We start from the raw sequence: 23,823 nt of genomic DNA, 5'->3' as shown, positions 1-23,823 counted from the left end.
CGGCAACGCGATCAAATTTTCGAATTCCTCCGCGATAATCTTGTAGATATTCTATTAGTGCAGGAAACCTGTCTGAAGCCCTCGCGTCGCGACCCGAAAGTCGCGAATTACGTCATGGTTAGGAATGACAGACTCACCGCCTCCAAAGGCGGGACTGCCATTTACTATAGGCGGGCCCTGCACGTTGTCCCTCTCGATACTCCCTCGCTCTCACATATCGAGGCGTCAGTGTGCCGTATCTCGCTGACGGGACACCAGCCGATCGTCATCGCATCCGTTTATCTCCCCCCGGACAAGCCCCTTCTGAGCAGTGACATCGAGTCACTGTTCGGCATGGGAGACTCCGTCATCCTGGCAGGCGATTTAAATTGCCACCACACTAGGTGGAACTGCCACAGTTCAAACATAAATGGTAGGCGTCTCGACGCGTTTATAGACGACCTTACCTTTGAAGTAGTCGGTCCCCCAACTCCAACATGTTATCCGTATAACATCGCGCTCCGTCCGAGCACTATAGACCTGGCACTGCTGAGGAACGTAACTCTGCGCTTGCGTTCCATCGAAGCAATGTCAGAGCTCGACTCGGACCACCGACCTGTCGTTATGCAGCTCGGTCGCCCCCACAACCCAGTCACTGTTACGAGGACCATGGTGGATTGGAATAAGCTGGGCACGTGCCTAGCCGACACCGCTCCGCCAATCCTCCCTTACGGCCCGGATTCGAATCTATCCCCCGAGGACACCGTCGAATCCATAAACATCATTACCGATCACATATCTTCCGCGATCATTAGATCTTCTAAAGAAGTCGATGTGGAGGACAGCTTCCACCGCATCAGACTGTCCCCCGATCTTAGGAATCTCTTAAGAGTTAGGAACGCGGCAATCCGGGCCTACGATCGTCTTCCCACGCATTCAAACCGGATTCGGATGCGTCGTCTACAACGCGAAGTCCACTCCCGCTTAAGCGACGCGCGTAACGATAATTGGCATAGTTATTTAGAACAACTCGCGCCCTCCCACCAAGCATACTGGCGACTAGCTAGGACTCTCAAATCCGAAACTATAGCCACTATGCCTCCCCTCGTACGCCCTTCAGGCCAACCACCGGCATTCGATGACGATGACAAGGCTGAGCTGCTGGCCGATGCACTGCAAGAGCAGTGCACCACCAGCACTCAACACGCGGACCCCGAACACACCGAGTTAGTCGACAGGGAGGTCGAGCGCAGAGCTTCCCTGCCGCCCTCGGACGCGTTACCCCCCATTACCACCGACGAAGTTAGAGACGCGATCCACAACCTACAACCTAGGAAGGCACCCGGCTCCGACGGCATCCACAACCGCGCGCTTAAACTCTTGCCAGTCCAACTGATAGCAATGTTGGCTACAATTTTAAATGCCGCTATGACGCACTGCATCTTTCCCGCGGTGTGGAAAGAAGCGGACGTTATCGGTATACATAAGCCGGGCAAACCGACAAACGAAACTTCTAGTTACCGTCCGATTAGTCTCCTCTCGACGATAGGAAAAATTTACGAACGGCTCCTTAGGAAACGCCTCTGGAATTTTGTTACCGCGAACAAAATTCTCATAGACGAACAGTTCGGATTCCGCTCAAAACACTCGTGCGTACAACAAGTGCACCGCCTCACGGAGCACATTCTGATAGGACTAAATAGGCGTAAACAAATCCCGACCGGCGCCCTCTTCTTCGACATCGCGAAGGCGTTCGACAAAGTCTGGCACAACGGTTTAATTTATAAACTATACAACATGGGAGTGCCAGACAGACTCGTGCTCATCATACGAGACTTCTTGTCGAACCGTTCGTTTCGATATCGAGTAGAGGGAACTCGTTCTCGTCCCCGTCAACTGACCGCCGGAGTCCCGCAAGGCTCCGCGCTCTCCCCGTTATTATTTAGTTTGTATATCAATGATATACCCCGGTCTCCGGAGACCCATCTAGCGCTCTTCGCCGATGACACGGCTATCTACTACTCGTGTAGGAAGATGTCGCTGCTTCATCGGCGACTCCAGATCGCAGTAGCCACCCTGGGACAGTGGTTCCGGAAGTGGCGAATAGACATCAACCCCACGAAAAGCGCAGCGGTGCTCTTCAAAAGGGGTCGCCCTCCGAACATCACTTCGAGCATCCCACTCCGTAGTAGGCGCGCAAACACCTCCGCCGTTAGTCCCATCACTCTCTTTGGCCAGCCCATTCCGTGGGTCTCGAAGGTCAAATATCTAGGCGTCACCCTCGACAGAGGGATGACATTCCGTCCCCATATAAAAACGGTACGCGACCGCGCCGCGTTTATTCTAGGACGACTCTATCCAATGCTTTGTAGTCGAAGCAAACTGTCCCTCCGCAATAAGGTAACTCTCTACAAAACTTGCATACGCCCCGTCATGACGTATGCAAGCGTAGTGTTCGCTCACGCAGCCCGCACCAACTTGAAATCCCTTCAGGTTATTCAATCACGATTCTGCAGGATAGCCGTCGGAGCGCCTTGGTTCCTTAGGAATGTGGATCTCCACGACGACCTGGAGCTCGACTCTCTTAGTAAGTATCTACAGTCGGCATCGCTGCGCCATTTTGAGAAGGCGGCACGACATGAGAACCCTCTCATCGTAGCCGCTGGAAATTACATACCCGACCCAGTAGACCGAATGGTAAACCGTCGACGTCGCCCAAAGCACGTCATTACGGATCCTCCTGATCCATTAACGGTGCTTTTAGGCACCACAAGCACCGGTCACCGTCCTCGTCGAACCCGTCGCTTGCGACGAAGGGCTCGACGAGCGAACTAACCCATAGACACAGCCCACTGAGTTTCTCGCCGGATCTTCTCAGTGGGTCGCGTTTCCGATCCGGTGGTAGATTCAGCGAAGCACTGCTCTTGCTAGGGTCAGTGTTAGCAACTCTCCGGTTGAGCCCCGCGAGCTCACCTACTAACGTTAGGATGAAGCTGAAATAGCCTCTCAAGGCTATCAGCATAGGTAGGAAAAAAAAAAAAAAAAAAAAAAAGGCAAAAACAGTTCTCAGCGAATCTCCGACATAGAAACAGCAAGACAGAAACAGTTCTCAGTGGATCTTCGACAGAAACAGTTCTCAGCAGATCATCAAGACAGAAACAGTTCTCAGAAGCTCTCCGACACAGAAACATCAGCAAGACAGAAACAGTTACCAGCAGTTCTCCGATAGTACAGTTACCACCAGTGAATCAGCTACCTGTGAAACCTCGCTACAGAAGCCGATACCCATCGAAAGAAACAGCCGTCTTCTACTAGCGCACAAACAGACAGCAGAAAATATTATTACACGACTCGGAAACAGCCATACAGACCGGGTCGTGTACAGTTAAACTATTCCAACGATGTTCGACTGGGGATAGTCAACATGCTAAATGAGCAATACTCAGATACTAACTAATAACAAACACGTTACAGTTCAGCACGAGCTCAACTCAACGTTTCGATCGAAAATGATTCCCAACTCCACGAGAATAGCGAAAACGATAAAAACGACATAAAGTATCCCTAGCACTATACCTACAGTACGTCTCAGCGTGAATTTTCCAATGAACAGGACGATCCATAAACTGACAACAGCTACAAGAAGAGATCCCACGACAAAGTCGATACCTGCTGAGTTTATTAGTACTGCGGTATTCTCAGCTCCTTGAATTTCCAGCGAAACTGTCCTTATCAACCACGGTAAGCCCAAAGCAAACAAAATCGCTAAGGAGTTGGCTCCAAGTGCATTTGAGACCCCAATACCACCTTCGCCTAGAACAAATGCATGAACTTAACAAACTGTTGTTTTTTTACATCAAATATTTTAGCAAGTTTCAAAAGTCGTATTCATCAGATCTACCAGATAGCAACATACTACGTATTTGAATAAAATTTTAAAACTCTATATTATTACGATATAAAAAAATTATCACATGTAAAACACAACCCGTTAAGGCGATGAATTTAATCAGCTAATTAATGTTCAAGATAAAGAATCGCATTAATGCCGAAAACAATAAATTTTGATAAAATAATTGGATTTGTAAAATATAAAATACATAATATTAGCAAACAGAGCTTGAAACAAGGTAATTCGTTCCAAAATTGATTTTTGAGTCTGTCAAAGAATTACGTGAAACCTGTCAAGAACGCAATCGCGATATCACAAAAGGATTTGCTTTTGAACAGTATTGTACCATGTAACGTAAAAGATTTAATCAAGATGTGGAGATCAAAATGTCCCGTGATCCACGATTTTTTGAAACAGAACTATGATTTAATATCGGTTTCTTATTTAAAAAGTCTCAAATATCGAAATCAACCAATATTTCGGTATAATTTAAAAACAATGGACTAATTATTTTGTTTGAATTATTTAGTGGGTGGTTAGTAACTGAAAAAGGCAATGAAATATATATTTCTATTAAATGAATATTTTGTATTGATTAAGCATTTCGTCAATATAAAAACAATACTTTTGTGATATTTTAAAATATAGAAATAATTGTCTAAAAGTTACAAAACACGATAAAATATAATCAAAATTTAATATAAAGCGTAATAATAAGTAAAACTAAGCGTCATATGTTTAATCGAATTCGCATGAGAGCAATTTCATAGTCTAACATTATTCTAAATCACATTCGCAGAAATAGTTGGCAAAACACTCCTACCACTTGAAAAGTTTAATAATAGATACATTAAAAGAGCATTATACAAATACATACCTCTTCTAGACATAATAAATATCGAGCACGCTTCTGGTAGACATCCTCCAAATGCTAAAAATGTCATCCCCATAACTGATTCAGGAATAAAGAAGGTATGTCCTGAAAATAAGGAAACACTCTATAAAACTTGCAATAGCACACCAAAAGTAAATAAACTTAAAATGATTTCGAAATTATACGAGTTATAATATATCTTCACATAATACAACAAACATAGATATTAAACACATACACGGTATATATATACACCGTATATGTGCTTGTATATTGTATAAGTAGTTTGGTTGTTTCACATTAAGTTATGCACCTACCACAGGATTCTCTACATCACCCTTGGTTGACTGGTAGAGAATGCCTCAGGCATTAAGTCCGCCATTGTACTTATGTGCATTAAGTTGAATAAATAAATAAAAAATAAACATGAAAAGCGTAAATTGTTCAAAGCATGAGCTTAAACCGCAAAAGGAATTTTAATTGCTTCTACTTGAAAAAACCGAAAGAATACCAGATATTAGTCGTTGGTAAGTGCGATAAAATGATTTTACATGTTTTAACACGAGACACCCATAATTTGTTTTGTAAATGAGTTTCGAAATCAACATACCTATCACAGTCATACTCCAAGACACAAAGTATGAATTCACTCCAATCCACACGATGCACATTATGAAAGCGAGAGGATATAACTTTTTTCGAGTAACTGGAGAGGGTATAGTCAACCCAAGCACCAGCTTCAAAGGCCAAATGTAAAACCACCATATCTTGTATAGTATTGATTTGTGAAAAGGAAAAGTAAACAAACTTTTTTTATTTAGCGTTTCTTCAACATCTGAAATTAAAGATACTACATTTTAGAAAAACAGACAAAATTTATCGGCTAGTATTATAACGGGCTATTACTCACCATTTTTTTCATCAATAGCTGGCTTCTCCGTCATAGTGGTTCCATTCGTAACAGGACTGGGGTCGTTGAAACCTTTGTTATCAATACCCTCTTCCACGGACACATTGTTATCGTTCAAAGATGCGGTAACTGTATATAATTTAAATAATATGTGACTTTGTTTAAAATCGCGATGCTTTAAACGATTAGCTTAAATTATACATACCTCCATTATTCTTTTTGCAACAGGCTGCCCAAATTTTATCAATAAGAACAAACGCTTTCATACTGTTAAACATGACAACGAAATACAAAATATAGAGAATTCCTAGAACCATCGCCTCAAACCAATCGATTTGGCCGTCCCATACAAATGCCACAAGAACGCTAATATTTACCATGTATATTAGCACATCTCTTGTCACTGGCCGCATGTCGATAGCTATTGGCTAAAAACATAACAAAAAATCATGAACTTAATTTTATTTTTAAGTACGATAAATAATTCCATAAATAAATAAGTGCCATAAATAAGAAGTCGTCGTGGTCTAAAGGATAAGACGTCCGGTGCATTCGTGTTGAGCGATGCACCGGTGTTCGAATCCCAGGCGGGTACCAATTTTTCTAATGAAATACGTACTCAACAAATGTTCATGATTGACGTCCACGGTGAAGGAAATAACATCGTGTAATAAAAATCAAACTCGCAAAATTATAATTTTCGTAATTACTGGTGGTAGGACCTCTTGTGAATCCGCGCGGATAGGTACCACCACCCTGCCTATTTATACCGTGAAGCAGTAATGCGTTTCGATTTGAATGGTGGGGCAGTCGTTGTAACTATACTGAGACCTTAGAACTTATATCTCATGGTGGGTGGCGGCATTTACGTTGTAGATGTCTATGGGCTCCGGTAACCGCTTAACACCAGGTGGGTCGTGGGCTCGTCCACCAACCTAAGCAATAAAAAAAAATGATAATAATAATAGTATTTGCAGATCAGTGGTAAAAATTAAAAAAAAAACATGACATGAAATTTTTAAAATAAAAATGGATTACGGCTCGACTGCTAAGTCTATTTTTGCTCTTATCTCGTCTGTTCACTTCCTTCTTCTACATTATTTGGTAATTAAAATCGAATTTTAGTGATGGGATAGAAATGTAGTTATGACAAAATGTGTCTCACTGTAATAGCAGCAAGGCCTCCAATAGCAGCTACTCCGAGAGCATTAAAAAGAGCGGATCCTACAATAGTTCCGATACCCATATCCGATTCAGTTAGAAAGGTTGATATCACGTTCACGAAGAATTCTGGACAAGACGTCGCGACAGACATAAATGTAGCTGCTGCTACGTTCTGCAATTGAGAAAATTAAAAAACGTATTATCCTTTAAGCTACTCCTGCAACCTAGTTGCTAAGAGTCCCTAACGGTAGGTAATGACCATACCCCTTCGGATCTTCGTGAACGATGGTAACCGCTATCCATCAGATTAGTCGTTTAGTTTTACGCTTTCGAAGGCAATAAAGAAACAAAAGTTATTAAAACAATAATATTCAAAATCGTCCAATCGATCAATCCAATGAAACATCAAAATATCACTTGTGTTATTTCGAATGTCAATTAGAGTGCTATTAAATTTTATTTTCTAGTGAAATTGTACAATTATTAAACTATGTGATACTATTAATTTTAAAAAATACAATGTTCTTCAAGCGAAGTCAAAGTGATATAATAAATATAAATATTAAAACTAACTTGTGGGATCTTCAAGTCTTCGCAAATAAGTTCAACACAAGGAATGAAATAATCATTGCAAACAATAGCCAAAAGTGTGAATGTGTAAATGCCAAAGACGACATACAAAAGGAAGGCACCTTGACGGAGTTGTTCATCTGCAAAGATTTTTATTGTATATTAAATTTCTATAAACCCCTAAATAAGCTATGAGTGTACAATGAACTTATTCAATATAATTCTCAATCTTTACATCTTGCAATTACGATGTGACTTTTACAAAGTACAAAGCTATTGTTCTCTGAGCCAACATGTACGAAAATAGTTTAATTTTTACTTAAAAAAAATCAGAAGCAGATAGTCACTTTATCCGCTAAGCGTTATATATAAGCATTATATAGCGCAGCGGAAAACGCATTGCTAAAATTAGTGCATCAAACTCAATGTTTATATCTCAGAAAACGTTGGCGCTGCTATTGACGACCTGATTTTTGTTGCATGTTAGTTTGCTTAGAAACTTTGATTCCTTATAACGTGAGACAAAAGGTACTACATCAATTCCAATGTAAACCATTTAACAAGTTTGAAATTAAACTGTAAGGTGAGATGAAAAGCCGTTGTTACTCTCGCTACGATTATGAGAATTTTGAAAATAGAACTAATCTTTATTATTTCAAGGTTAACGAGCTTTCATATCAAGCAAATCCTTTCATTTACGAATTATTTACATCGTGATTAACGCGAGTAAAACCGCTGGCTTCTTCTATTTCTCGAGTTCACAAATTAGATTCGAATAACAAAATAACAATACCGATCTTATAATACCTAAACTGTAAATTAATCCTTAATTAAAACTTAATAAAAAATCGCAATCACCTGTAAATATACCATCAGGAAAACTGTCTATGGAATCTCCTGTTGCGCAGACCACTTCATGTGCAACGTTATCAACGACTTCAATTCTGGTCCTCAGCCATGGTTTCCAATGCCAAGTCGTATCTTCTAGTTCTAATTTATTTATTAGTTCTTCTGTCATGTACATCATTTTCCCATTCCTCTCCACACGTAAATAAACAGAGTCGTTCGACAAACCTGCATCGAAAACTATTTTAAATACAAGAATATTTCGACTTCCTCACAACACAGTTTAACTTACAGTAAATGTGTTTCGGTCTATGAAAAATCGATTAGTAAATATTAATATATATACAACAATATTACGTTGGTGGGAAATATTGATAATGGATGTCAAATGAACCAATCAGATCTTCGGTGTTCAATCATGTAAGCCAGTATGAGTGTAAGCACGTGTAACCTTTTGCTTGAACATTACTTTATTTATTTGGCTACTGAGTAATTGAAAAAAAAAAAAAACTACTCACTGAAATCCTCGATGGCTGATACAGTATAAAAACTAGCAACCAAACCCACTAAGACAGCTAGATTTGCAACCTTAATTTGTTCCATGATGATTTTTAAATATCCTTGTGCCAGTTGTTAAATTATTGACGAAAACTAAAAATATTCAGTTGGTAAATGTTAAACTCAATTATATTAAAATAAATGCAATGACTATTTCATTGTGAGTCTTTATTGTAGTAGTTAACGAAACGAATGCGTGATCGCATTACTAAGATAGTGTTGATAAATCACTGTAAACAAAACAATCAGTTTAAACATAGCCACAAAACAATACTATTATGTATTTTTGTGCAACCTCAGTATAGTTTCAAGAAATCTAATCAATGCATAATTTCAAAGCAATTAATCGATTTAATATTATTAAATTATTATTATTATTATTGGTATTACTGTCCTTGTTGTCTTTCTTTTGTTTTTAATTTTTTATTATTATTAATAGTATTGTTAAATCTCTATTGATATATTAATGTAATGCATGCTGTGATTGCCTCTAATTAGAGTTGCAGTTATCAATTGCTCTATACATGTCAATGTTATTTTATGTCTTAATGTAAACCCTGTCGGTAATCCTTAAATAAATAAATAAATATTTAAGCGTTGCCATCTTCTTAAACATTAAAAGTGAATGTTTGTGACCTTTTATGCTTGTTTGTCGCTGATCTTTGCGTTCTTGTATCTTTTCTCCGACCCAGTTGTAGCTTCCGTGAAGGAATGTTTGTATTTATGACGGGCGATGTGGAGTAGTTTAAACAAATGTGAATTACCCATTAAACCATTTAGCTATGAACACGATGAAGCGTGGCACGACTCCACTAGGATGTTGTAAATTTAATTGATGAAAATAATAAATAAGATAACACAATCAGAAAAGAAGTAATATGGAATTTGCTATTGAGTTTAATAACAAGAAAAAAAAAAACACGGATACTTCTAGAAAATTGCTTCTTGTAGAGCGAGCTTGTAAGGCATTAAATAAATTTTGAAATAAATTATATAATGACCTAATAACCAATTTTCACACATGATGCACTAAAAAACCGATACATCCATACTATAAAATAATCATCGTTAAACTAAAATAAACGATAGATTGAAAATTAAAAAACATGCTTTTGTTAGCTAAACTAAAAATAAGTAGAAAGCTAACTAAACTAAAAAGGATAAGAAAATATTCATTTTATCCTAAGCATGTGTGAGGTACTTTTTAAGAGATTTCTCTATTTAAATCACTATGTTTTTTCTATTGTAACCAAGTACCCTGTCGGAATGACTATGAAAATTTTCAAGTTCCGACAATTTATAGGTAATTTGTATAAAGCACTAACATACTATAGTATTATATTCAAAATGCACTGGCAGCTTTTGCTGATGCGTGCATTTCAAAGAGTTTAGAGATTTTAAGTTAACTAAATCAACTACTGAAGAAAGTCAATTCCCAGAAGCTTGGTCCATGCCGTTACAGCTCGCCCGAGTAAGCAGAAATGTAATTATTTAGTAGTCATTTTTCAATTATTATTAATTCCTTAAAACAAATTAGCATAAGCTTTTAATTTGAAAGCTCAGTGCGCCGATATAAGTGACTATTTTCATCTCTTTGTTCATTTCAATCATATAAGAAGAATATATTGATATAATGATATAATGTAAAATCGATTCCGTAACGAGACATTATCGAGCAAAAGTATTCGCAATTGACATATATTTCTAAAGAAAAAAATGGAAACGCAATTAAAATAATCAGAAAAAACTTATCTCATGCTACTTATGCACTGCCCGATTAGATAATCTACATATATAATTTCAAAAACCACCTTTGTCCACATATTTTAATGAAACTTTTAAATAGTTTAATAGTGAATAATACTATACGAAATTCCAAATTTATAGTATTTCTGTTTCTCTTTTGCAATCTGTAATCACTTTAAAAATAAAACCATTGTCAGTAACCTATATCGCATGTGCTAATAGACAGAGAAATAATTTTACTCCTAAATTTTACGGACCCTGTAAATCGACAGTAAATTTATTGTCTCTTCATTTCTGAACGATGTAAATGGGGAAATTACCACACATTTTATGAACTGTGACAACACTGAACGCTATACATTAATGAGTACTTACGTTTTACTGGCACGTGAATGGATTATTTGATACTAAAATATACAAAACATTTCGTTTTATTGAACACAGTATCGCCGTTGGCTACTAGTCAGCAATCATCGAGGTTCTCTATTAAGACACTGAAAGAATCGTATCACTGCCTGGGGCTTTAAATAGATAATCTTGTTCGATAAGAGATACCTTTGTAGTGATTAGTCGATTCAATAATAATCCTACTTAGTATTATAAATATGTGTGTTTGTAAGGATGGATGGGTGTTTGTTACTTTTCTGCGAATAAAACCACCGGAGGGATTTTGATGAAACATGAATAGGTTAACACATAGTACGAATACAGAAGGCACAGAACAGTGCCACTGGCTGTAGGAGTATTATGTTTTTCATATAATTAGTGATAGGAACGGTGAAGCGGTGCCGGGTTTTACTAGTTATAGAGCCCACTGAGTTTCTCGCCGGATCTTCTCAGTGGGTCGCGTTTCCGATCCGGTGGTAGATTCTGCGAAGCACTGCTCTTGCTAGGGTCAGTGTTAGCAACTCTCCGGTTTGAGCCCCGTGAGCTCACCTACACACGTTAGGGTGAAGCTGAAATAGCCTCTCAAGGCTATCAGCATAGGTAGGAAAAAAAAAAAAAAAAAAAAAAAACTATTTATATTAATTTATCGCGACGGTTGTATGAAAACAACGTAATATATTATAATGTCTGTTAAGCTACTGCTACATACATTTGTTTGGGTATGGGCTCTATAGATATTCCGTTTTATGATAACGTATTAATATATAAGCGTTGTAAGTGTTTATACATCGACAAGTTCAGGGCTATCTAGGTAAGCAATGTATTTTAGTACGAATTCCTTTCAATTATCTTCAATATAAAGAGCTTCAATTAAATAAACTATTATATTATCAGAAGGTAATGCGTAATATATTTTGTATTATCTCTCATCGATTACGAAATATGCGTGTAAGCTACAACTGTTTTTTTTTAAATATCATAAAGGATAAAGCATTTTACGAACGGTATTCAAATCAAGATCCTTCATAACTGTCTACGTACCAGCTGATACATTATGCGTTATATCGCCTGAATTTTATCGCGATAAAAATATTGTTAGTTTGGTATTAAATAATAATTTAAAGCTCTTTTGATACGCCTCGTGTTCAATACGTGCTCATTTCATACTTTAATAATTTATTCGATGCATGAATTGAATGAATGAACAGCCTTTATTTAGATCAATAATACAATATTTTTATTTTTTTTTATTGCTTAGACGTGTGGACGAGCTCAGAGCCCACCTGGTGTTAATATATGATTAAATATATAGAAAAATTAAACTTCATATAAACCTTAATCTAGTCTCTTATTTGCATTTTATTTATTTTCTGTAGATCTGTTTGCCAATCGACAATGTGTCGACCGCCACATGTGTCGGTGGTATTCCGCGTTGTTCGTTCTTCAAATCAAAATTTCCATCACGAAAGCTTTTAAACCAAAATCGCACGGTGCGTTCATTAGCAGTCCCCTCTCCAAACGCAACATTGATATTGCGAGCTGTTTCTGCAGCGTTAGTTCACACTCGGAGAACGTAGAACTCGCATTCAAAATTCATCCGAATATTCGAAGTATTGATCTTTCTTGTCTAAGGTGAATAAAAAAAACAACTGAAAGTCGATAATCGAATATTACATATTTTTTAAAAGAAGAACCTCATGGTACCTCAAGGTACCATTTGAAAAAAGTTTCACTCAAAATTCTCAAACCATGAAGGTTCTATGTCAATTCGAAGTACCTATTACAATAGAACGGCAATTTCATACTTTAACCCCTATTATTACGTCTTGTGAAAAAACGCTTGAAGGAAAACTGTGTTTGATAAAACTCTCTTCCTATAACTTAGAAGCTTCTTAGGAGTAGTTTATGGGAAGTGAACTAGGTTAGAACCACGAACTACCATGAAACACTTAGGCGGAGCATCAAATCACACACGGTTCAATAGCATTAGGAAGATGAATTTTCCACTGGTCAAATGATAAATCAACATATTTGTTTGTCCGTGGAATTTCTAACCACAATAAAGTAATGTAGATAAATAAATGCATCTGTATAGGGATATTAAAACATATCGGAAAACCCTGTTGTCCAACAAATATTCAATTATGTCAAAAACCCCGAAAGCAATTTTAATAATTGACCTTAATGATAAGCGAAGCATCATCTCTAAGCGGGTACTGATAGTAGGGCGTGGTATGAGTCCGCACGGGTATTTACCACAATTCCGGCTTAAAAGATGGGTATAGTAGTCTTGATATCTATCCATTAACTTAAGATCTGATGGGTCGTGAGCTTATCCGTCCAACTAGTACAATAAATAATAATCTACATAGCATTAGTGTCAAAGTTTACCATTTGTGTAAATTTTTCAGGTTTGATTTTCCTTCTTTTAAAGGGCTTCACATATTTAATGATTTCATTAATACTTATATTGCGCATAATCATTATATAATATAATACATATGAATTATACGGCAGCGGATTGCATAATATAATTGCATAATAAAAAATACAGAATTTCCTGATTTCAAATTTTAATGAACTTCTTCGGCCAAGGAAAAAGATTAAGGCGAGGTATCATGAACTTCACCGATTACTTATCTTCACAGCTAAACTCAGGAAATGTAAGGCTATGATTTAATTTCAACGATAAATATTATTCAATATTTAATCATGCTATCTATTTATACCTATCGAAACACTATAATTAAATTCTATCAGTTCACATTTAACAATTATATCCTTCAAAAGTTAATAAACGAACACTTTATTTCTAAGGTCACAAAATAATAATGCAGATATCGATTTTGTTTTTAGAAAGGTGGATGGGCAGACTTAAAGCTCGTCTCGCGGTGAGCAATTACAATGACCGCTAAACAAAACACTATGAACGCCGCCTTATGACAAGGGGATTTGCTTATGAAGTACCGACAACAAACAAATGAACAAATTGTTGAATTGTGTTTGCCTGTTGTCTGATCTTCAGGAAAAGTTTTTGCCATAGTACTTACTCAAATTCAAGAAAGCATTACAGCTGTATCCATTTCAAGAAAGGTTTTTATTTCATGTGCAATACAACTACACAAAAGTGTCTTCAAAGCATAACCGAGATTCAATCTCTATATATAAAAATGAATTGCTGTTCGTTAGTCTCGCTAAAACTCGAGAACGGCTGAACCGATTTGGCTAATTTTGGTCTTGAATTATTTGTGGAAGTCCGGAAAAGTTTAAAAGGTGATAAAATATAAAAAAGCTCGGAATTATATAAAAACAAACAATTTTGTTTTTCCTTTGATGTGTCCCGTTGATGTGTCTTTTATTAATCGATTGAGGCACTACGAAGTCTGCCGGATCAGCTAGTAAAAATAAATATATTAGATACTAGCGGCGCGCCCCGGCTTCGCACGGGTCTTTAACAAAAATGTCAAAATAAGAAATTATAATACACACACATTAACCCTTATATTTGCGTCAGGCTTCTAATAATAGAAAATTATAAAGATAGTTTGAATATTATTATTTTAATGACCTTATATTTTCATTTAAATAATATTTATTTTGATGTGAAACATCTATAGACGCACGTGAAACCGATTTTTGCCGTGGCGACGCATGCCGTGGCGACTCGTCGCCATGCGCAATCGACTGCGATTCTCTCCCACTCGATCCGGCGTTAAGCCATCTCTCTCGCTACACTGAGCTCGGATATATATAGTGTATACTCCGTAGTGTATACAGTGTTGTTTACTACAGTACACATAACCTGTGTTTTACTTGAAAACTAATTATTTTTTCGTAATATTTTATCATTATGACATATTTAGTTCCTATCACAATCTGTTCTTTTCTGCATATTACTTTTACAAAATAATGTCGATGTTTCACATCTGCCAGGCGTCCCGTGACGGCTCACATATTTTTTTTTATATTATTCTAATTTTCGTAAAAAGGTACTTCATACATACAAAACAAAAGCCATTGTGTTTATTGAGTCAGGGCTTCCCTGTAAACGATATTTCCGTTTTATTTTTTAAAATAAAATAACACTTATAGACATATGCTGTCGCAATACTTTTTGTAAATAATAATGTGTTCTACAAAGTCATAGTACATTATTTTATTCTATAATTAATAGATTTTGCAGCACACGCGATGTAAGGAATATTTTAGGTAATTTTTTTACACCTTGGTTGAGTAAGGATCCCTATTTTTTTTTTATAAATAGTGTAGTTTTCAAACATTTTTCAAATCGGTTCAGTAGTTTCGGAGTCTATTCAATACAAACAAACAAACAAATATTTCCCCTTTATAATATTAGTATAGATTTAATAAGAATCACATTTATCATTAATCTGATTCATGAATCAGATTTTCTATTTCAACAGAATTAAAAGTAAGACAGTCCGTAGATTACTTACTATTCGTTTACATACTCATCTGAAGAGTTCCCCCAATCCAGTATCTAAAAATTATCGCGATTTGCAATCAAATCAAAGAAAAAGTCATATCGAATACAAGATTTTTACAAATATTGATATTTCCGAAACACGTGCGTCAATGTATCTTCCAAGTTCTTAGTAATGTACATACATACGATAAGAATTGTGATTGAGCTGGTTTTTCTAATGACCAGGTACCAATAAACTTATAATTATAGCGTAGAAATTCTAGTTTCATTTCCCATTAAAAATAAATTTAAAATGTCGTTTTCCAAATTATCAGACACAAATTAATATCTGTGCTTTGATTACTGTAAATAAGTGATTAAAAAAATAAACATATCAAATTATTGAATGCATCGTAATGATGAGATTATTTTCTCACTATCTAATCGCTGTAAGGGCTGTTCCCGATAAACAGGGACATGTAGGCAAGCTCACGGGCTCGACCTTGAGAGAATTGCTAAGATTGGCCCTAGCAAGAGCAATGCTTTGCTGAATCTACCACCAGTACAAATTCGCGACTGCTGAGAAGATCAGGCGTGAAACCAAGCGGGCTGTGTTTGTGTATTCATATACACGACGAACCCCTCGTCGCATTCGCCGGGAACGATGTCCAGTAAATCGGGAGAATACGAAATGACGTGCTTAGAGTCGGCGACTGCTTACCGTTTGGTCGTCTGGATCGGGCATGTAGTTTTCGGCGGCCATATTAAAAGGAATATCGCGTCGCGCCGTTTATATGATTTACTTCTTCGGCAGAAGAATACAGTTGAACTAAGGGATTAAATGACCATTTCTCTATTGTCATCCCGTTTTATCGTTTTATTTTTTACTCTATCTCTTGTAAGGAAAAACGCTGTTGTAAATATATTTCGAACATAACAATTTCTTACACGAAACACACAAATATTACTGACGATTAATTGCCTTATTGAATAAATTGACTATTTTAACAAAGGATAGCCACAACTTTTAATTTAATACCTGGATTTAAAACTAAGTGTTTTATATCAGAAGACGTAAAGAAATATTTATCAGTGTGCGAATTTACAGAGAATGGTTTATTATAACATTTGAGATAGATAAGATTGTATACTTATGGACGTCTTGTGGATAAATGCAATCATTACAACATTACTCACGATGATCAATCGCTTAGTATTATTCGATTGTAAATTTTATTTGCTAACAAGAATATATTAAACTACGGAAATAGACGCGTCAGTGGCCTGACAGGTATAATGCGTGGTGTATTCTTATCAAATGAAGCGACTATTACAAATTTAAATCTTGTGGGAAGTACCAAATGTTCTAGGCAAATAAACGCAGGGGTGACTGAAAATAGGTGCTGATCGGCGCATCCAACTCCAAATGAAATCAAATCAAATCTTTTTTTTTTATCCAACATAAATGTAAGTACATACTTGTTGAACGTCAAAAGAACTACCGCCAATTCACAAAAACTAGCCTCCGATCTGAGAAGAATTGGCAAGAAACTCAGCGGGCATGTATTTTTTTTAATATTAGATTTTTTTTCCAAAATTATCAACCCAGCCACCTACCTCCTTTTATTGCCTTTATTACCTATAATTATCTAAGGCTGTGTGAAAGGCAATATAATGCTTGCTTAAGCTAAAAGAGCTCCCTTTATGTAATTCAATGATTACTTAGTCTGGCCATAAATACTTTTACAATTAAAATAATCAAAATATTACATTTCAATTTGGAATCTGTCATTTTCATATGATTGCTCATTGAGTTTTCTCATTTTGGCGCCAATACATTGTACAATATTTTGCGATATTAAAATGGAGTGGGGTGATAAAGAGAACCGAATCGCTGTGATTGCATTACACAAAGTAGGTATGGAGCCAAATGCAATTTTTAAAACTCTCCATACGCTTGGTATTAGTAAAATGTTTGTGTACCGGGCTATTAGTAGGTGCAATGAGACCTCCTCTGTTTGTGACAGAAAGAGATCTGGCCGTCCACGTAGTGTTCGTACGAAAAAGGTGGTCAAAGCAGTAAGGGAAAGAATTCGAAGAAATCCTGTCCGAAAGCAAAAGATTTTATCTCGGGAGATGATGATAGAACCATGTCGCGTATTTTAAAAGATGACTTAGGACTTGCAGCCTTGTACTGGTCATTTCTTAACTGATAATTTAAAAGAGAATAGGGTGGTAAAATCGAAACAACTACTGAAGCGATACCTACGCAAAGGGAGGGCACAGAAAATTTTTGTTTACGGATGAGAATTTTTGTACAATTGAGCAACATTTTAACGAACAAAATGACCGTATTTATGCTCAAAGCTCTAAGGAAGCTTCCCAATTAGTCGACAGAGTGCAACGTGGACACTATCCGACTTCAGTGATGGTTTGGTGGGGTATTAGCTATGAAGGAGTGACTGGGCCATACTTTTGTGAAAAAGGTATCAAAACATCGGCACAAGTGTATCAAGATACCATTATTGAGAAGGTAGTGAAGCCCCTTAACAACACCATGTTCAATAATCAAGAATGGTCCTTCCAGCAAGACTCGGCGCCAAGTCATAAAGCTCGGTCTACGCAGTCTTGGTTTGAAACGAACGTTTCGGACTTCATCAGAGCTGAAGACTGGCCGTCGTCTAGTCCCGATCTTAATCCGCTGGATTATGATTTATGGTCAGTTTTAGAAAGTACGGCTTGCTCTAAACGTCATGTTAATTTGGAGTCCCTAAAACAATCCGTACGATTGGCAGTGAAAAAATTTCCCATGGAAAGAGTGCGTGCTTCTATTGATAACTGGCCTCAACGTTTAAAGGACTGTATTGCAGCCAATGGCGACCACTTCGAATAAGCTTTTTATACTTTAAATTGTTTTATATTTATGTATTAAACTAACACACTGTAAAATTAATAAATGTTATTTGCCATATATATTTTTTTGTTTTCCTTTGTAACAGTATTTATGGCCAGACTAAGTATATAATCATGTTTACAATAAAATGCGAATAATTAATAACAATATGTTGTTTTTTTAATTTATAACAAATAGCTTTATTTTCACATATATTATTTATCCTTAGATTGGTTTTTCTTAATAAAAAGTAATCCAATCATGTTATTGTTATCCAAGATGACAGAATGGCTGCCGATTCTAAGAATCATGTCTGCGTACATTCACTTTGTTGTTTTGATTTGTTTTGAAAGATGAACCCTAACATTTGAGTGGATAGTAGGAATGTAAGCAACCACTAAACCAGTAAAATGGAATGCATTACCGCTACAAAACTTATTTTCGAATACGTGTCAGGTATGTACATGTAAAAATTAAATAATAACAAAATCATTTATTCATTGCCTTTCGTCTACAAACTCACAAGAGATTCAATTGTTAAGAGCACACAATTAAGTAAATGTTTCAACATGTGTGGGTGCTCTGTGCTATGTGGGCTGTGCGAAAATTTACAATTAGTCCCCATAAGAACATTCCATTAGAGCTTTATGTATTGGAAATCAGAAGCCCGTCGACAAAGCCAATATCGGCATGGAAACTAGGTTTATTATTACGATGGTAGCAACGCTTCAATAACACGAAAAAAAAGAAGTATTATCTGCGGTGCGGTCGGCACGGAAACTGTAAATAAAAGGTACATCTATGCTGAAAGAGTCTTCAAGCGACTGCTACTTTATTGCTGAGATAAGCTATTCGCTTTGATGATTTAGTAAAAAAAGAATACACGTAGGCAAATCACAGGATGATCTCCATTCCGATAGAGGCACCCGTCACGTGCGGACGTGCTCATCGACCACTCGTTCGCCCGGTCTTTGTTCGCCCGGCTTTTGTTAGCCCGGCCATTGTTCGCGCGGCCTGTGATCGTGATACATCTGCCGACCAAGTGTTTTTCCTGGAAGCTTTTATTTGTTTCGTTTTAGTTATTTTTGTGTTCGTGGTACATTTGCCGACAAAGTGGTTTCCTGCAAGTATTTATTTGTTTTGTTTCTTTTTGTTATTTTTGATTTGTTTTGCTTTTTCTTTGTCCTGTAGTAATCGCGCCGCATTGCCACCTGTGTTCAATAGAACCGCTCAGGTCCGAGAAGTTGGGGCCTCGCCGCAAGGCGAGTGTTTTCTAAGACCCAGGGTAGCCCCACCTGGGCACGTAGACATCATGGACGCTGTATTTGCGGAATTTCTCCGGCTTCGCTACCCAAAGCTCACTTCCGAGTTTCAGGCCTTCAAGGCCGATCACACCGCGAGCCCTCTCGTAGACTCCGCCGAGCTCGGTGCTCCTGCGTCGCCTGTACCTGCGTGCAAAGCTTCTGCATCGAGCACCGCAGCCTCCGTCGTGCCTGCCGTTCCCGCGTCGCCTATACTGGCGAGTAAAACTGCTGCGTCGTCCGCCGTGGTCACCGTTCCAGCAGCGCGATCATCCGCGGCCTCCGTCGCGCCTTCCAAAACACCTACTCGTAGGTCACCTGCGCCCGCCTTCTCGTCCTCCGACTCTGACTCGGACATGGAGGTTGACCTCGCCCCCGCCTCATCGACGGATGGATTCACCCTGGTACAGAAGGGTAAGAAGCGTGCCGCGGAGTCCCGAGCTCCCGCGGCCGCTAAAATTAGCAAAGCCGCGAACGCGTCGCGCCCCCGCCCTCAGACTCCCGTTGCGCCCCCAGTCCGTGCCACTCCGTCGCCGCGTCCGATGGCACAAAATAAAACCCAGACCCCTCCCCCGGTTATCCTTCAGGAGAAGGCAGCTTGGGATCGAGTTTGCCTGGCCCTTAAGGCCAAAAATATAAATTTCACGAATGCCCGTAACCTCGCGAACGGCATTCAAATTAAGGTTCAAACACCCGACGACCATAGGGCCCTCTCTTCTTACCTCCGCAAGGAACGTATAAGTTTCCATACTTATACGCTCCAGGAGGAGCGCGAACTCCGCGTTGTAATACGCGGAATCCCTAAAGAGTTAGATGTAGAGCTCGTCAAGGCCGATCTGTTAGAACAGGGCTTTCCAGTGAATTCTGTGCACCGTATGCACACCGGTCGCGGTAGGGAGCCATATAATATGGTTCTAGTCACCCTCCAGCCTACCCCCGAGGGTAAGAAAATCTTCAACACACAGGCCGTCTGTAGGCTCTCCGGTATCGCCGTCGAAGCCCCCCATAAAAAAGGCACTCCTAGCCAGTGCCATAACTGCCAACTGTACGGGCACTCTTCCCGTAACTGTCACGCGCGCCCCCGATGTGTTAAGTGTTTGGGCGATCACGCCACGGCCCTCTGCGCTCGCGACCAAAAAACCGCGACGGAACCGCCTAGCTGCGTCCTGTGTCAAACACAGGGTCACCCCGCAAATTACCGCGGATGCCCCCGAGCCCCGAAAATAAATCGCCGCGTCGCCCGCCAAAACCGCCTCCGAGCTTCCGGCCCAGACATCAAAGCCTCGGCACCCTCTGTGTCGCAGGCTAAGCCAGCGTTCGTTCCGGCGCCGGTGCCCAGTGTCTCGGCCTGGGCGAAACCGCTGCCGTATATGAACACGGCTACAATTCCCTCCTCCGCGATTCGTCCCGCCCCCGCGACTCGTCCCGCCCCCGCGACTCGTCCCTCTCCCGCGACTTGCCCTCCGACCGCGTCCGACAATCTCGCTTTAGCGATCGACTTTTTTCAGTCGATCAACTTTGAGCGCGTTAACGCTTTGGGCGACGCCATTCGCGCTGCCTCCACTGCACAACACTTTATCGCCGTTGTGCAAGAATACGCCGACGTATACGCGTCATTAAATACGTACGTCCTCCCCTCACTCCGCCGGTAATCAATGGCGTATATAAGTAGAGTAAAGCCCCTATCCGTAACGATAGGATTTTTTAATGCTTACGGTCTCGCAAATCAACGTGATCAGGTTTCTGACTTTTTGCGTGACCATCAAATTGATATATTTTTAGTGCAGGAGACCCTACTTAAGCCCGCGCGCCGTGACCCTAAAATCGCGAACTATAACATGGTCAGGAACGACAGGCTCTCTGCTCGTGGTGGTGGTACCGTCATTTACTATAGAAGAGCCCTGCATTGCGTCCCGCTCGATCCTCCCGCGCTCGCTAATATCGAAGCATCAGTGTGCCGAATCTCACTGACGGGACACGCGCCGATCGTTATCGCGTCCGTTTATCTTCCACCGGATAAGATCGTTCTAAGCAGTGATATCGAGGCGCTGCTCGGCATGGGGAGCTCTGTCATTCTGGCGGGCGACCTAAATTGTAAACACATCAGGTGGAACTCACACACCACAACTCCGAATGGCAGGCGGCTTGACGCGTTAGTCGATGATCTCGCCTTCGATATCGTCGCTCCGCTAACCCCGACTCACTACCCGCTAAATATCGCACATCGCCCGGATATACTCGATATAGCGTTATTAAAAAACGTAACTCTGAGCTTACACTCGATCGAAGTAGTTTCAGAGTTAGATTCAGACCACCGTCCCGTCGTTATGAAGCTCGGTCGCGCTCCCGATTCCGTTCCCGTCACGAGGACTGTGGTGGATTGGCACACGCTGGGCATCAGCCTGGCTGAATCTGATCCACCATCGCTCCCGTTTAGCTCGGACTCTACCCCGTCTCCTCAGGATACCGCTGAAGCCATAGACATCTTAACGTCACACATCACCTCGACATTAGATAGGTCATCGAAACAAGTTGTAGCGGAGGACTTCCTTTACCGCTTCGGGTTGCCCGACGATATTAGGGAGCTCCTTAGAGCTAAGAACGCCTCGATACGCGCCTACGACAGGTATCCTACCGCGGAAAATCGTATTCGAATGCGTGCCTTACAACGCGACGTAAAGTCTCGCATCGCCGAAGTCCGAGATGCCAGATGGTCTGATTTCTTAGAAGGACTCGCGCCCTCCCAAAGGTCTTACTACCGCTTAGCTCGTACTCTCAAATCGGATACGGTAGTAACTATGCCCCCCCTCGTAGGCCCCTCAGGCCGACTCGCGGCGTTCGATGATGACGAAAAAGTAGAGCTGCTGGCCGATACATTGCAAACCCAGTGCACGCCCAGCACCCAATCCGTGGACCCTGTTCATGTAGAATTAGTAGACAGTGAGGTAGGACGCAGAGTCTCCTTGCCACCCTCGGATGCGTTACCACCCGTCACCCCGATGGAAGTTAAAGACTTGATCAAAGACCTACGTCCTCGCAAGGCTCCCGGTTCCGACGGTATATCCAACCGCGTTATTAAACTTCTACCCGTCCAACTCATCGTGATGTTGGCATCTATTTTCAATGCCGCTATGGCGAACTGTATCTTTCCCGCGGTGTGGAAAGAAGCAGACGTTATCGGCATACATAAACCCGGTAAACCAAAAAATCATCCGACGAGCTACCGCCCGATTAGCCTCCTCATGTCTCTAGGCAAACTGTATGAGCGTCTGCTCTACAAACGCCTCAGAGACTTCGTCTCATCCAAGGGCATTCTCATCGATGAACAATTCGGATTCCGTACAAATCACTCATGCGTTCAACAGGTGCACCGCCTCACGGAGCACATTCTTGTGGGGCTTAATCGACCAAAACCGTTATACACGGGAGCTCTCTTCTTCGACGTCGCAAAAGCGTTCGACAAAGTCTGGCACAACGGTTTGATTTTCAAACTATTCAACATGGGCGTGCCGGATAGTCTCGTGCTCATCTTACGGGACTTCTTGTCGAACCGCTCTTTTCGATATCGAGTCGAGGGAACCCGCTCCTCCCCACGACCTCTCACAGCAGGAGTCCCGCAAGGCTCTGTCCTCTCACCCCTCCTATTTAGCTTATTCGTTAACGATATTCCCCGGTCGCCGCCGACCCATTTAGCTTTATTCGCCGACGACACGACTGTTTACTATTCCAGTAGAAACAAGTCCCTAATCGCGAAGAAGCTTCAGAGCGCAGCCCTAGCCCTAGGACAGTGGTTCCGAAAATGGCGCATAGACATCAACCCAGCGAAAAGTACTGCGGTGCTATTTCAGAGGGGAAGCTCCACATGGATTTCCTCCCGTATTAGGAGGAGGAATCTCACACCCCCGATTACTCTCTTTAGTCAATCCATACCCTGGGCCAGGAAGGTCAAGTACCTGGGCGTTACCCTGGATGCATCGATGACATTCCGCCCGCATATAAAATCAGTCCGTGACCGTGCCGCGTTTATTCTCGGTAGACTCTACCCCATGATCTGTAAGCGGAGTAAAATGTCCCTTCGGAACAAGGTGACACTTTACAAAACTTGCATAAGGCCCGTCATGACCTACGCGAGTGTGGTGTTCGCTCACGCGGCCCGCACACACATAGACACCCTCCAATCTCTACAATCCCGCTTTTGCAGGTTAGCCGTCGGAGCTCCGTGGTTCGTGAGGAACGTTGACCTACACGATGACCTGGGCCTCGAATCTATTCAGAAA

General features: G+C 40.2%; 1 protein-coding gene across 1 annotated transcript; it reads right to left on the bottom strand.

Moving 5' to 3' along the window:
• Positions 1 to 951: 951 nt before the first annotated feature.
• Positions 952 to 11,045, bottom strand: LOC101742700 (sodium/potassium/calcium exchanger 4). Its single transcript, XM_004929910.4, has 10 exons — positions 10,915 to 11,045; positions 8,754 to 8,886; positions 8,248 to 8,463; positions 7,393 to 7,529; positions 6,821 to 6,991; positions 5,861 to 6,083; positions 5,656 to 5,784; positions 5,356 to 5,580; positions 4,749 to 4,850; positions 952 to 3,792 (listed from the first exon to the last, which is right to left on the bottom strand). The coding sequence occupies exons 2-10, from the start codon at positions 8,836 to 8,838 to the stop codon at positions 3,455 to 3,457; spliced, it is 1,626 nt and encodes a 541-aa protein (XP_004929967.2). The 5' UTR covers positions 8,839 to 8,886; positions 10,915 to 11,045; the 3' UTR covers positions 952 to 3,454.
• Between the last annotated feature and the right edge of the window lie 12,778 nt (positions 11,046 to 23,823).

The sequence above is a fragment of the Bombyx mori genome, chromosome 1, assembly GCF_030269925.1.
Source record: "Bombyx mori chromosome 1, ASM3026992v2".
Classification (NCBI taxonomy): Eukaryota; Metazoa; Arthropoda; class Insecta; order Lepidoptera; family Bombycidae; genus Bombyx; species Bombyx mori.
Note: the sequence above shows the minus strand (reverse complement) of the source record. Positions and strands in the feature narration are given on the sequence as shown.